The sequence below is a fragment of the Gracilinanus agilis genome, chromosome 4, assembly GCF_016433145.1.
Source record: "Gracilinanus agilis isolate LMUSP501 chromosome 4, AgileGrace, whole genome shotgun sequence".
Taxonomy (NCBI): domain Eukaryota; kingdom Metazoa; phylum Chordata; class Mammalia; order Didelphimorphia; family Didelphidae; genus Gracilinanus; species Gracilinanus agilis.
In genome coordinates this window covers 484,579,973-484,596,134 of record NC_058133.1, presented here as the reverse complement: position 1 = coordinate 484,596,134, position 16,162 = coordinate 484,579,973, and the positions used below count along the sequence as shown (strand labels likewise).

General features: G+C 38.1%; 1 protein-coding gene across 1 annotated transcript in view; it reads left to right on the top strand.

The window, feature by feature from the left end:
• Nucleotides 1-8,749: 8,749 nt before the first annotated feature.
• Nucleotides 8,750-16,162, top strand: part of NF1 (neurofibromin 1) — a 193,614-nt gene continuing 186,201 nt past the window's right edge. Inside the window, exons 1-2 of the mRNA XM_044672802.1 lie at nt 8,750-8,789; nt 10,177-10,334. Of these exons, the coding sequence (XP_044528737.1) occupies nt 8,783-8,789; nt 10,177-10,334 (165 nt within the window). The 5' untranslated portion in view covers nt 8,750-8,782. The remainder of the gene's footprint in view (nt 8,790-10,176; nt 10,335-16,162) is intronic.

Below are 16,162 nucleotides of genomic sequence, written 5' to 3'. Positions count from 1 at the left end.
GAATGAGGTCCCTGGCATTGGGAAAACTCTGCATTGACCTGATTTACCCAGTTAGAAGGGATTGTCTCTTATTTTGAAATGCCAGGAGCTAGCATGGTCTACTTAACTGTCTTCACAAATTAAACATTCATTTGCCTTTAGAGTTAGTATTGGGTCAGAGAAGGGGCATCCTCTAATCTTGTCCTGGAGAACCAGTCACAAAAAACACACACAAAAAAGGGAGGTTCTTTACAGATCCAGGACTAGGATTTTTTTTTCCTCCTGGGTCAAATAGTGCCAATCTCATCTGAGGTCAGTGGCATAAAAGGCATCCTCAATTTAGATGGTCTGTGTGTGTGTGGGGTCACATGAGGGATACAGAGACCCCAGGACACCTGATGGGAAAGCTGCTGCTCTGTATCCCTCCCTCTCTCCATAGAATCCTTTAATTTGGTAGCTTCCTACTTAAGTAATTATTCTCATTACCTGGGTGCTAAGTTACTGTTTCTTCAAGTCTGCCATCTAAGGAAGGATGAGTATGGGGGTGGGGGTGGTATAGCAACACTTAACAACAAACAGATGTTTGGGGGATGGGAAAGAATGAGGACAAATCTAGTCCTCCTCTCACCCCCTTACAGATCATCTAGCTTGACTCTTACTTTATAGATACAGAAAGAGGTACAAAGTCAGCATCAGCAGGGATTAGAATCCAGCTCTCTTGGCACCTGTTTCGGCACTCTTTCATCTAGGTTGTAGAAATTCATTCTCATTTAGGAGCATATGAGTGTAGCATACTAGAGCAGTGGTCCATGGTTCCATGACTCAGAACAATGAACAGGCCATTCCAGCCACACTTGGCCCCAGACTTGTCCTACTTTTTCCACAGCTTGGGAGGACCGAGCTTTAAGGGAAAGAAGAGTCCTAGAATAAGGGAGAGTGGGGTCTGGTCTGCAAGGGCTTAGGCTCTGCTTTCCTTTGCTGCTTAGCCAGCCTAAAGTGGGGCGAGGCTCTCATTACTCCTTTCCTGGAGAGAACATGTTGAGAAGCCACAGGGAATTCCAGTGCTCGGAGAAGCATTCTTCCTTGCCTGGAGTAGGCTAGCCCTTTCAGGGTTCCTGAGTCCTAAAGGGGACCTTCTGTCTCCCAACATGGCAGCCCACCGAACTGTTAAGCCTTGAGAAGGTTAGAAAACTCTGGAGCACAAAAGATTTTTTGGGGAGTGGGGCAGTGTATTGTTTCTCTTCCCCCCACTTTATCTCCATTCTCCCTGAAGAGCTCCTCATTCTGCAAGCTTATCCTGGGACTGTGTTGTTTCCTGGCCCCAGCCTGGTCTATGTCCTCTGGTATTAAGATGAGCTGACCTACTGTTAACCTAGAGAGCCAGTGGCGGGCTGAGTCAAGGCGGTGCTTCCTCCCTTCCCCTTTGGCTAGGCCAGAGCTGGGCTCCAGGCAGCTGTGACCAAGAGACGAGCCACTGGCTCTTCACTCTATGTTCTGTCCTGTTGTTGACTGTCCACTTCTCCCTTCCTCCCACCAGGCTTTACACTAGCCTTCATCCTTAGATGAAGTTAATTGCTTATGCATGGCCATTTAAATCTTCTGTCTGGTATAGATTTTACTCTTTGGACACTTGCCCACCTTAGGGCAAAGCTTCATCTACCCTCTTCTAATTACAGCTCTAGTAGATGGCCCTGCTCTGCCTTAGCATTAGACAATTTGGAATCTAAAGACTTTGAAGAAATATTTCCAATATTTTACTGATCCAGGAACATTTTCTCATTCTCATAATGTAGGGTGGAGCAGTCATTCTCCCCAAAGCTTCCCTTTCTAGAGGGCTTAGAATTTTCCCACTAGCTCCTCAAAGTGCATGAGCCATTCCACTTGGTTTTGAACGTGAATCTCATCCTCCTGTGCAGGGCTGCTAGAGTATGCCTCCCCCTCTTCTCAAGAGTACCCCAGCCATCTACCTTTTGTGCTCTGCCTTCTTTCATCAGGTTAAGCTCATTGAGGGCAAAGGCTGTGTTCTTTGTCTCCCAGGGCCCAGCGCTACTGAGTATGGGCTCCTTTCTTTCAACTTCTATACAAATACTAATTTTTGCCTGAAGTTAAATAACCATTTTTTACTCCTGTCATTTGTTTTTTTTTTTATTGCAGAGTACTGGGACCCAAATCCTAAGATGGCTTCTGCTACTTATATATGTATTATTGTTGTCTCACTCAGTTCCAGTCTGGTATCATAACCTGTTGGATATTTCATGCCTTATGTTCTGCAGGCATCTCAAACCCAGCGGTTCACAATGGAACTCCATTCTCCCCCTTCCCTACTCTCCCATTTTGTGCTTCCTCTTAATTTTTGTCAAAAGCACTACCATTCTTTTAGTTAGGAGCAACCGAGGTATCATCCTTCATTCCCTGCTCACTCTCTGTAGGCACATCTGTTTTTTTCTGTCTTGCTGGTATCCATCTGTTTTCCACATAGCCATCACCATGATGTTTCTGAAGGTCTGACTAGATTGTCCTCTCCTCAAACTCTGGTGACTTCTCTTATCTCTGGATTCATCTTGAAATCAACTTCTGGTATGCGGAAAGAGGAGGCCTCACTGTCCTTGTGCTCTCACTCCCCTTTCCACACAATATAGTTCATTCACACCAGTTGGGCCTCCATATTGTTCCTCATGCCTTGCCCTCATTTCCAGTCTTAGAGTTTGTGCACAGACTGTCTCCTCCAGCCTAGAATATTCTCCTTCTTCACCACTGCCTCTTGTTCAAGTGTTACTTTGTACATGAAGCCTTTCTGGACACGGCTGTGCCCCTTTGCCATCACTCTCATGCTTCAAATGCTGGGATCCCTCCCTCCTGTTCTTCCCTTTGCCTTCAAATTCAAATTCAGCTCAAATATCCCTTCTGCCTGAAGTCTTTCCTGGTCCCCCCATCCCTGCCTTCTCTCCTCTCTATGTCTATCTCATATGAACCTAATTATTTTACAAATTGTCTTCCTAGAAAGTTGGAGATCAGAAAATGTAGTATTATTTCTCCTTACTCTGTATACCCAACTAAGGCTCAGTACAATGCTGGGGCTGGTTGACCTCCCCTGCCCCTGGCAAGAATATGCAAGAAAATATAAGTAGCAAAATAAATGACTAGAGCTAGTATACAAAAGGTTTTCTTTTATTTGGAGAAAATTTTCCTTAGCATCATTGTGGAATCCTTCTAGCCTGCTGTTTTATTTTTATGAAAACCTTTTCCTTCCCCCCCTCCTCCCAAGTCATTTTTTATCTCTTCTGTCTATATCTCAATATGTATATTTTTCCCTACCCAAGATAGACTGGAAGGGCCTCTGGGGCTGGGACTTTCACTTTGGTCTTTTGTATCTTCAGGATGTGACCCATAGTAGGGGTTGCCAGATACTTATGGATTGTTGGATAGCCTTCAGCTTGCTGCTCAGTGTTCCCATTTGGTCCCCTGCCTCCCCAGGCAGCTGAACCCCTTCAAGTTGTCCTGCCTTCAGTGTGGCCTCCAAGGCCTGGCTCCAAAGACAGAATTGGTCTGTCTCCTTCCTTTGCCTTCTGCCTTCTTTGTTGTTGTTCTTAGGGTCTTTGGTGTTTGTTTCCCCTTTGGCTGCTTTTCCTGGCCATTTTCTTCTGTCTCTGCTTTTCTCCTTTCATTTGGTCTGTTATCTGTTGCTTTTCCCATGTATCTCAGCATTCGAGCCAAAGGCTGGCCTTTCATAGACATTGCCAGCCAAACAGAATATTCCTTTTTGAAGGCCTTAGGTTTGTATTTGGCAGCCTGTTGGCAGAATTGGTTGTTCAGAGGCTGAAAACTAGTTTCAAATATTGAGCACACTTAGAACTGTCATAATTCGAGTCATAAAATGTAAGTAGTTTAAAATTACTGATGGGAAAAGTTGCTAGTTTACTTCCAGAGCAGTGTTTGCATCTGATAGCTCATATCCTATAGGCTTAGGACTAGTCATGATTCTCAGAAGACTGGTTCTATGCTGTCTTTGTCAGTCTGATGTAATTATCAGCTTAGTTTAAACAAAGGCCCATGTGACTTTAAGTATTTGTGGAAATCTCATTATTTGTGAGAGTCCACTCAGATGATAGAAATAATAGCTTTAAATATGGCAAGCATCCAGATGAAGGAAACAAGTTAGACCTAGAAGTTATTGTGCAGAACGAGTGGGGAGGACAGTAGGGTTCAGAGTTCTGCTGAGGAATTTAGTTCATTTCCTTTCAAAGAAAAATTTTATTTTTTTAAATCCACAGTAGTTTAAATGACTGCATGTGCAGTATTATTGAAAGTCTATACATTTTAAAAAGTTTGAATCAGTTTAGTCAGTAAACTTATTAATTTAACTGTGTTTACAATGGACCTTTCAAGTTTTATAAACTACTTTCCCCTCAGAAATAACAATATTTTAAAGGGGTTCCTCGTTAGTCTTCCTTTTCGGCTTGCCATTTGTTGCTAATGACCACCAGGGTCAGCCTGCTGACAGCCTTACTGATCTTTTGAACCTTACTTCCTGTAAAGCATAATTTGAGGCTCTTTGTAGCAGCTGTGGTATTTGGGGCATGTAAAGCACAACATCAAGGGACCTTCCCATTCCCAACGTGGGTTGCTCAATTTTCTCCACATCTGACAGGAAGAGTTGCTGTTGGGTGTAGTACATTTCATGTTAGTTACACATCTGGAGGCTAGAGGGGGCCAGAGCTGCCTTGGAGGGTGGGGGAGAACTTAGGGTTCATTATTAACAGCAAAAGGTTTAAAAGATGACAAGAGCCATCCTTTTAAGTTACATGGAAACACACCTACTTCTTTAAAGATTGTATTTTACTTCATTTGGGATCTGTGCCCTTTCCATCCCCTTGTTAACAAAAAGATATTAGCTGCATTTTGGCCTTTAAGAGCTCTTTTGATGCTTATTTTAACATAAGCTAATACTGTCATCTGACTTAAAATATCTGCATTTGTGAAGTATTTGATTTCTTTGTTTGAGATCAATTATATACACTGTAAAGGGGGCCTAGAATCCTTTTTCTTCTTTTGACATGCTTGTTAGCATTACTTGATAGTCCCATTGAAAATCTAAGGAAGCCTAAGAAAAGCTTTTAAAATACCTCTGATCAAGTCAGATGGATATATTTTTTAAATACTTTTTCATTGTTATTGCCTTCTAATTAAAATATATGAATGATTCTATCTCTGCAAAGAACATAGGTTTTCCCTAGATGACTGACTTGCAGATCAACAAAATAAAATGAAGAAAATGGAATGAGTGGAAAGGACCTGATCATCTTTTAGATATATGTATATTTTTAAAACTTCAGAAATTTTGTTGTCGATTTAGTAATTATTTAACGGCTTCCTCAGTTTTTTTTCCTGAGGGACAGATGTTTTCTGTGTGTTTCCTTTTCTGAAGCCTAGTGGATGTAATTGTTAATAACTTGGTTAAAATTGAGGTTATAGTACAAATTTATAAAACTATCTTATGATGTCATTTAAAGTCATGCACTTTGCCTATTTTATAATTATTTTTTCCCATGTTATTATGAATATTTCTAGTGTTTTTAAAAATAGCTTTTGATATTAAGCAGGCAAATGAACCAGAACTCCAGAATATTGGGAAGTATTTAGACAAATCCAGTTTTGCTTTTATTTTTCAGGTTACAGGAGTTGACTGTTTGTTCAGAAGATAATGTTGATGTCCATGATATTGAATTGTTACAATACATCAATGTGGATTGTGCAAAACTAAAGCGGCTACTGCAAGGTGTGTATGAATAAGTTGTTGTCTACAGAAAGGTTGTCAACATGAACCAAGAACGGCTCTGTAAAATGACAAAAAATGGGCTGGATTTTGAAAATGGAAATGCATTTCCTATTCTAATATGCAAAGTAATTGCCTAGACACATGACCTACTGAAATGCCCCCATCTGAGTTGCCATTCATTCTTTATGCCCTTGAGAACCAGAAGCATCTGTACATGGAACGTTGGAAGTTTTTTCTGGATGTTGATGTACTCAGGACAGTTTTTCTGGCGCTATTTATCTCAGGGAGGCCAGTGATTAGTCAAATTAACCAAGTTCAGTGGCCAAAGAAAACCCAGGAATGAGATTCTGATCTTGAGGCTGAGATTTGCTTCTGTTGCTGACTCATATAGTAGCCTTGATTGCTAGGTCACTTAACCTTTTGGTGCCTAAGCTTTCTTTGCTATAGCTCAAGAAGCCATAATGTCACGCGGCTATATTTTGGGGCTTACTCAGTATTTACAAAGCTTTTGTAAAACTTTTAAGTCAGATCTATTCCTGATAATCTTTTACCCATATTCCCATATCTTGAGAGGCTATGGTTAATTACTTAATATTGCTATAAACTAGTAGTCGTAGCATTCTTTGTAACCTTGTAATTTATTTGTTTATTATTAGTAACTCTTATCTTCTGACTTAATGACAACTGTTCAGGTAGGAGGGCAAGGGCTAGGCAAAGGGTGTTGAAATGACTTGCCCAGGGTCACACAGCTGGAAAAGGCTTAGCTGCCCCTGATAACCTTGTTATTTAGATGAACAAAATAATAGTTTAGAATTATAATTTCCATAAGTAAGTTAATTTCATCCATGAAATAACATAGAACTTAGATGAAATTAAAAATAAAACCCCTGTCATTTGGCACCTATTTCTGTTTTATTTTGTTTCCTAACAAAAGTTGTTTGGTGTTTTTATTTGTTTGTTTGTTTGTTTGTTTGTTTTTATTGCTCAGTTTATAGAGTTCTTCAACATTTGCAAAGTACTTTATATGTATTATTTCACTTGACCCTCACACAAGCCCATGAAATTGATGTTACACTCTATCTTACAGAGAGATCTTAAGTCACTTGACCTGGGTGATTCAACTAACAAATGTGACTTGGGATTTGAGTCTAAGCTCCTGACTTTTGTCCAGAGTTGCACTGGTCATTCCAGGCCACCTAAATCAAATATTCCATTACCCTGCAACTTAATTCATGGAAGGACTTTGGGGAAATTTTCTTTAAGATAAGCTCAAACTACATGAAGTAAATTATCAGATCTATAAATGGCCCAACTGCCTCTATACTGACTAGCTCTGAGTGAAGCCATGGGAATCTTTCCCAGGATGGTGTTCACTAACTTTGTTCAGAATTCTTCATCCCTTTTGGCTTTACCCTCATTAGAACAACAGTAAAAGCAATTTGTAGCTATCTCAAAATGGGCAAGCTAATCTTGCTAGGTTAAATATTGATCCCTTAATTGTGTCTTAGTACAAAATTGTTTTGAAAGACAGCAACTGAGTTTTGTATTGTATTTTAGAAAGACTGCTATGTTTCTAGTAGAAATTTAAAAGACCCACCAAATCCATCATTGGCCATTGGACAACAGAGGGGTTTAATTAGGAGTTTAGAACTTTTTGACAATTGTCCTAGAACCAGTGTCACTTGTGATTGATGATACTTTACAACTGTTCACTGACTTTTACAAAATAAGTGTTGCCAGCTCAGCTGGAATCTGTTGTAGTTATCTTTCTTGGAAATTGGTTACTGCTCTTGAAGGTCCTTTAGGGGAAGGAAACAAGTTTATTGAGCAGTTTATCCATAATGCACAGAATCATCCCCACATCTCTATAGTCATACGGCATGGGAATCTGTTGCCATTGGCCCCTGAGAGAGGGAAGGAGTAAAGGGGGAGAATGAGTGTGAGGCTGGAACACTTAACACCTCAGGCATAGAACATGGCTGAACTTGGGAGGCCCAAGTATTCTTTGTCTCTTAAGATGTGTAGACAGTGGTAGAGAAGCATTATTTTCCACAATCTCAATTTTCTTTTCAAAGAGATTTCATGATGAAAGTGTAGTTCATTTTCAGAGGTGGCTTGCATATTATGACCACTATGGGTAATTGTAAAAACAAAACTGGCATTTCTCTTAAATGTTTAGATATATCCACATACAAATTAATATATGTGTATGATTTTTTCCTACAGAAACTGTATTTAAATTTAAAGCCTTAAAGAAGGTAGCTCAGCTAGCAGTTATAAATAGCCTAGAAAAGGTAAATGTTTTTCTTTTTCTTATATATTTATTACTTAAACTGCTTGTCAAATTTCACGTTAAGTTTTACCTATACTTTTGTTTAGATCAGGGGTCGGCAACGTATGGCTCTTGAGCCATATCTGGCTCTTTCTGCAGGAGCCATAAAGTCCATTTTTTTTCAGGTGCTGTTACAGGAGTGGCACTGTGAGCACTGCACGGCTCTCATGGAATTACATTTTAAAAAATGTGGCATTTATGGCTCTCATGGCCAAAAAGGTTGCCGACCCCTGGTTTAGATGTTTGAAATGATCATTGCTACATAATCATTATTTTAAAGAAATGATATTTTTCTTATCGACCATAGCTTAGCAGAGTTATGTTTGGTTTTTAATGATCTTCTACCTCAGAATTGCATATAAGCTTACCTGTTTCCATGCTCTATCCTACACTCCCCCTTCTCTCCTCCCCCCGAAGAAGGCAAACTCTTTAGAGACAGAGTCGATTTCTTCTTTGGTCATTGTATCTCTAGTGGGGGTTGGCATTAATAAATGCTTACTGTATGGGGATAGATTTGTAATGAAATGTGGCCCAGAGTAGAGTAAAATTTTTTCTTACTGTTATTTGTTTCCTAAACAAGATCATTACCTTAATGTAAAATTATGTATTTTTAAAATTATTATTAGGCATTTTGGAATTGGGTAGAAAACTATCCTGATGAATTTACAAAGCTGTACCAGACTCCCCAGACAGATATGGCTGGTAAGGAAAAACTGACTTCTTTATTTTTTACCCTCTAAGCTTATTAGTCCAAGGTTGCCATCCTTCAAACTTTTAACCTCATTCCAAAGTGGAAACTTTTCTCTCCTTTGACCTCCCCTTTATTTTTCCTGTAGGTAATCAGACAAGGGCAAGGTTAAACTTAAGATTGAACTTTTAGAATTTCTGTTTCCTCTTTAGTAGTTATGTTTGTGTAAGAAAATTGTTCTGTTCGAAAATTTCTGTGATGGGATGTCATGGGTTTTCTATGAGCCAGGTTCATAAACATCTTTTTTATGTACTGAATTATAAGGCTGACATTGTAAATAATAGCATACCTCTTGCATGAAGGTATCAGGCAAACTGCCTTTCTCTAAGTGGGGATTTCATTCTTGTTCGTTTTCTTTTCTGAAACTTAAATGTATGTAGGGCTTACTAGGAAAGTTGATTTCACACCGACTTTGACCTTGATTTTTTTTTTCAGCCCTTTTTCTGCATTCAGAAGCAGGAGAAAGAGTTAATTCTCAGTCCTAGTGATTTAATTTGTGTGATTTTGAAAAGTAATGGTAGCTATCACTTACATATATATATTCCATATTTCACTATAAGGTTTGCCAAATACTTGACATAACCTTGTCATTTGATCCGCACCACTGTTGCAGGGAGAGGAGATGCTGTTGTTATTCCTATTTCACAGATGAAACTGAGGCTTCCAGTGTTTATCTAAATGGACTACTGAGATGAACCCCTGAAATTGGTTCTTACAGTTTTCAGGTGGCATTATTGTTGAGGTGTCCTAAAATACAACATTTTCCTTTCAGGGAAGAGATAGTGAGCTCTCTCTCTCTTTATAGTAAGGTTTCCTGGCCGTAAAGGATTGCACCCCTTATTTTGATAATCTTTTAGACTTTTTTCTACTTTTTGGAACATGATCAGGGCAGGAGTCAGTGCTAGGGATAGTCAAGTTTATTTAAGTGTTAGTATCTCAGTGTCTGTGGATTGTTAGTTGAGCTCCTTTTATTTTATGTATGTTAGTTATTTAGTTTGTTTCTTATTGACAATGGTAACATGCCCAGTTGTGACCAGTTGACTTGCCTTTTTCTCTGATGTCAGACTATTCTGAGCTGAGCACTTGTTTTTGCGTAAAAACAAATAAACTAGTTAGAAAAGTTTGTCCCATAACTTATTGTGTAGACTATCTTTTCTGTTAGATTGATAAAGATAAAAGGACATTTTGGAGAATTCCACCTATTGCTCATTTTATCTATTTTCTTCCCTTTTTTTTCTTTAAAAATGGAAGCTTTAATTTGCTACAAAGGCTAAAGCCAAATTTATATGATCTTTTATAATAGTGTCTAATAGTGTCGTTTGATTTTTTTTTCCCATATAGAATGTGCAGAAAAATTATTTGATTTGGTGGATGGTTTTGCTGAAAGCACCAAACGTAAAGCTGCAGTTTGGCCACTGCAAATCATTCTTCTTGTCTTGTGTCCAGAAATAATCCAGGACATTTCCAAGGATGTGGTTGATGAAGCGAAAATGAATAAGGTAAAAGGAGCAAATTTGTTAGCAAAAAACAGTGGAGAACTGAAGTACTCATCTTTATCCCAGAACAAGTCATGCCAGGCCAACCCAATTTTCCTTTTTGACTGCTCATGGGATCAAGGGAAGGCTGTCTTTTGTTCATCTAGATATTAATAAATCATTTGACAAAGTTTCTAGTCCTAGTCTTCAGTGCAAACAAGGTAGGCATTGCCAGGTTCAACGTGGAAAAAGGTGCTTCGTTGGAGTACCCTGGACTTGTTTCTTTGGCTTCATGCTGTTCAGTATTTGGATCAGGCTTGAGAATTTTGGTTAAGGTAGGAGAGTGATTGGGGGGGAGAGAGGGGAAGGGAAGGAGCCTAGCCTTTATATACACTAGCAGTGATCTACAAAGGGAATAAAATTGAAAAATGATGCAAATTTCACAGATAAATGCTAGTAAACTCCTTCATCCAGCCCAGGATTACACAAATAGATAGCCCAAAGCCATAGCCATATAACATAGAGCCCCCTAATAAATGAGCATGAGTTCAGATGAAATATTTAGGAAAATATGGCAGGGCTTCAACTAGGGAAGATTCAAGGGTGATAAAGACTGTTACATGATTTCATAATGTGTTGTTTATAAGAAACACTGAAAATGAGAGACATATATAGAATGAAGGTGAGGGGCTAGAGCAAAATATACTTTGTTTCAGCTGATCAAGAGAAGGCATGGATATAAATAGATATAATGGGAAGAGATGAACAGGGTATAGTTAAATTATGTTGTGGAGATACCATGGATAATTATCAATATCGGACTTCTATGCACCAAGAGTTATAGCATCCAGATTTTTAAAGGAGAAACTAAATAAAAGATACATGTAGAAATAAATAAAATAATAATACTGGGGGACTTTAATTTTCCCTTCTCAGAACTAAATAAATATAACCAAGAAATAAATAAGAAAGATGGTTAAAGAGATGAATAGAACCTTAGATAAGTTAAATATTGTAAATATCTGGAGAGCTCCCATAAACCTGCATGAGGCTAGTAGTAGATCTAAAACTGAACATACAGATATTTTAAACATAGTTCCTGGTAGGACAACAATGATATGGAGAGGATAAATATTCTGCAAGGGTCTTTAACACTCATATCATACTATGGATATAATCCTGTATTCCTAAAGGAACAAAAGTTCTACTGGATAGGACCAAGCTGAAAAGACTTGGTTTTGGAAAGAATGTGGTTCTGGCAGCAGATTGTCTCTGCTGGCTAAGGACCTATGAAAATATTCATAGAAGCATTCTTTATGATGACAAAATATCTGGAAATGATACAAATAAAATGATTGGGAGAAATGGCAGAATAGTGTTATTGGAGTGTAATGAATTATCTTATGTTCTTAGATATGACAGATATTGGAAATATAAAGAAAAATATGTGAAGATATAAAAAGAAAAGAGAGTAAGAATACATACTATGATTACATTTAAAAAATAACCACAAAATCGAGAGGAAAGAGTATCAAAGTAAAACAAATGCAAAGGGAGCTCAAAAGCAGAGGCTGCCTATGTTAGCACACATGTGACGTACATATTTCTAAACAATGTATAAATATTATAAACCATGTAGAGTTTGTGGTTTTGCACATAACTTTTTTTAAATTTTCTTATTAGACATTTATTAATATTTGTTTTTAACCTGTTTACATACTTTATGCCCCTACTTTCCCCTTCAACCCCCGCTCTCCCCCCACCCATGGCCAACGCACATTTCCACTGGTTGTAACATGTGTCCTTGTTCAGGGTCTATTTCCCATTCATGTCCGCCTCAGCCCATGCATTTGAGCAATTGTTTATCTTATATGTTTCCTCTCCTGCAGTCCTTCCTCTGAATGTGGGTAGCATCTTTACCGTAAATCCCTCAGAGCTGTCTTGTGTCATTGCATTGCTGCTGGTACAGGAGCCCATTACATTTGATTTTACCATAGTATATCAGTCTCTGTGTACAATGTTCTTCTGGCTCTGCTCCTTTCACTCTGCATCACTTCCTGGAGGTCTCTCCAATTTGCATGGAATTCCTCCAGTTTTTTATTCCTTTTAGCACAATAGTATTTCATCACCCACATATACCACAATTTGTTCAGCCATTCCCCAATTGAAGGACATCCCCTCATTTTCCAGTTTTTTGCCACTACAAAAAGCGCAGCTATAAATATTTTCGTACAAGTCTGTTTACCTATGATCTCTTTTGGGTACAAACCCAGCAATGGTATGGCTGGATCAAAGGGCAGGCAGTCTTTTATAGCCCTTTGGGCATAGTTCCAAATTGCCAGCCAGAATGGCCGGATCATTTCACAACTCCACCAGCAATGCATCAATGTCCCGATTTTGCCACATCCCCTCCAACATTCATTACTCTCCCCTTCTTTCATTTTAGCCAATCTTGCACATAACTTTTTTGTACATTTGTTTAAATGTTTTTTGTTGGTGGTTGTGATTACTAAGTATATAGTAAAAATTTTTTTGGAAAATAGAAAAGACTGCTGCAACATTCCAGCCAGAGATGGCCAACTATAGATTGCTACCTGAGCACCCTTAAGCTTGTCAACCCTTTGAGATATCTGAATGTCAGTAGAGGTAGTAACTGTCAGGAGCCCAGGAAATGGAGATCAGTTCAAACAGGCTTGACCACCCCAACCAGAAGCACCCAAGTGGCCCTTTGGAACATTCTCCTAAATCAGAAACTGAGAGTAGAGATAAGAACAAGCAATAGAATACACTAATATGGTAAAGAAATATGATTGATGCAGGGATGTGGGTTAGGTAAAATGAGATAATATTTATAAAATGCTTAGCATAGCATGTGGCACATAATGAGTACCCAATGAATGTCTGTTCCCTTCTCTCATGTTACTGAAAAGAAGAGAATAATGTCACACATATAAAGAAAGCCCCCTGGCGGAGAAAAAGCCTGGTCACAATAAGAAGTCTGGAAGAAAAAAATTGGAAGAAATGGCTTTGAACAGAAGGTGCCAAACTTTATCCATGTAGTTAGTATCAGGCAGTACTCAGTGACTCCATGAAACAACAAGTAATATTAGGACAAAATCAAAAGATTGAAAAAGAAAAGAAAACCTGGAAAACATTTCTAGTACTCAGAAATAGAAGTTTCCTAGAAAGTTTTACAAGAATTGAAGATAAAAGTGAAACTTGAAAAATTTTTAGCATCTTCATTGTAATGAAGTGTTGGGGGAACAAAGGAGAAAAAATAAAAGCTATAATGCACTATCTCTGCCTTTCACAATGAATTCAGTGGGAGAGCCCCCTTGCTCTTCCAGCTTTGATTCCTGTCTTTTTGAGGTATCTTTTATTTTTTTATTATTATTTAAAAAACTCTTACCTTCTGTCTTGGAATCGTTACCGTGTATTGGTTCCAAGGCAGAAGAATGGTAAGGGCTAGGCAATGGAGATCAAGTGACTTGCCTAGGGTCACACAGCTGGGAAGTTTCTGAGGTCAGATTTGAACCTAGGACCTCCTGTCTCTAGGCGTGGCTTTCAATCCAGTGAGCTACCTGGCTGCCCCCTTGAGGTGTCTTTTAAAGATCGTTTCGGAAGGATATTCAGAGCAGTTTCAGGATTTTGCTGCTACTATGCCACCATCTTGGCTCTACCCTCCCTAAAAGCCATGATGGAGGGGGAAGAGGCACAAGTAATATGAATGAAAAACTCAGACTTAAAACATCAGAGAGGGACAGCTGGGTGGCTTAGTGGATTGAGAGCCAGCCCTAGAGATGGGAGGGAGGTCCTGGGTTCAAATCTGGCATCAGACATTTTTTAGCTATGTGACCCTGGGCAAGTCACTTAGGCCCCTTTTGCTTAGCCCTTACCACACTTTTGCATTGAAACCAATACATAGTATTGATTCTAAGCTGGAAGGTAAGGATTCAAAAACTACATTAGAGCATAGCAGAATAGATTAGGAAACAGTACATTAATATGTTGCTTACAAGAAACACATTTGAAACAGATTTATACAGTTAAAATAAAGAGTTGAAGCAAAATCCATTGAGTTTTAACAGTGGCAGTGTTCTTAGACAAGGCAACAATAAAAACAGACTTAAAAAAAAGATGAACAGAGAAATACTGTGCTTTACAAGTGTTATAAATAATGAATTGATACCAAGGTTTTTAACATATATATAAAATGATAGCATTACTTAACAGTTAATTCGTTAAAGAGAAATAGTCAGTAAACTCTTAGTAGTTGAGGATAACAATGTACCTTTTTCAAACCTAGACAGATTTAACCCAAAACAAGAAGTTAAAAAGTCTGAATAGAATTTTAGAAAAATTTGACAAGATAGATTTCTGATACTTTTAAAATTGAAATAAAAAGTAATATATAAGGGCAGCTGGGTAGTCCAGTGGATTGAGAGCCAGGCCTAGAGACGGGAGGTCCTAGGTTCAAATCCGGCCTCAGACACTTCCCAGGTGTGTGACCCTGGGCAAGTCACTTGACCCCCATTGCCTACCCTTTCCACTCTTCCACCTATAAGTCAATTCACAGAAGTTAAGGGTTATTAAAAAAAAAAGTAATATACATATTCTTGGAAGTGTATAACGTCTTAACAAAAATTGGCCCTGTAATTATTAGGACATAAAGACCTGGCAGACATGCAACACATCATTTACTGATGACAATGTCATGAAAATACTAGTCATCAAAAGCCTTTGGAAAAAAGAGACTAAAGTTTTATTGGTGACTATATAATGCTACAAATTTGATGGGTTAAAAAAAGTCATGAAAACAATAGATAATTTCATCAAATAAAATTATGACAAAACAGCATATCAACATTTTTGGGATGCAGCCAAAGCAGTTCTTAGGAGATAGTTTGTTTCTCCAAGCACTTTCATCACCAAAGAAAGAGCAGATAAATGAGTTGAGGATACAACTAAAAAACCTCCTAGAAACCCATGTTTTCTATGTTTAAAAACACCATTTAAATGCTGAAGTAGAAATTCTGAAAATAAAGGAAAAGATTAACAAAAATAAAAGCAAAAATCCACTGAATTAAAATAAATAAAACTAGGAGCTTAGGGAGACCAATGGAAATAGATTAAATATTAGATATGATTTTTAGAAAGAAAAAAGAAAACCAAGTCATTAGTATCAGTAGTGAAAAAGGAAGTTACAACAGGTGATGAAATAAGGGATATTATTAGAAAGTATTCATATAATCACAAGGCAATAAAACCAACAACTTAATAAAATTAACGATCGTTTAAAAAAACACGATGTTCATCATCCCTGGCCTTTTTTCCTTTCACCTTTCTCCAACTTTCTACCATCAATATTGACAACCATCAATAGTATTTCCTAGACTTTTTGTGATAACTGATCTCTTTTTCATTTCCTCTTTTCCTGCCAAATCACTCATCCTTAGTCCTCTTTTGCGGGTCATCATCCATGCCCCACTGTGTTGGTGTGAGTAGATCCCAGAAGCCCTTTGTACATCTTTAACAATCTCTTCTCTCTGCACTCACTGTCTTGGTGATCTCATAGGATTGATCAGTTTATCATTTATATAACTCATAACTAAATATCCAGCTTAGTCTCTCTCTGAACCCCAAGTTCCTTAACTCTAGCTATCTCTTTGGTACTGAGTTTTATTTTTAAAAAATATTTTATTTAAGGTGCTGATTTTTTAAAAGAACATGTTTATTTTTACTTTATTTTTTCCATCTTCTTTTCTTCCTATCACCAAGGCCTCCAATTTGATATGTGTATGAGTGAGATAAACAAAACTGTCATTATATATATATATATATATATATATATA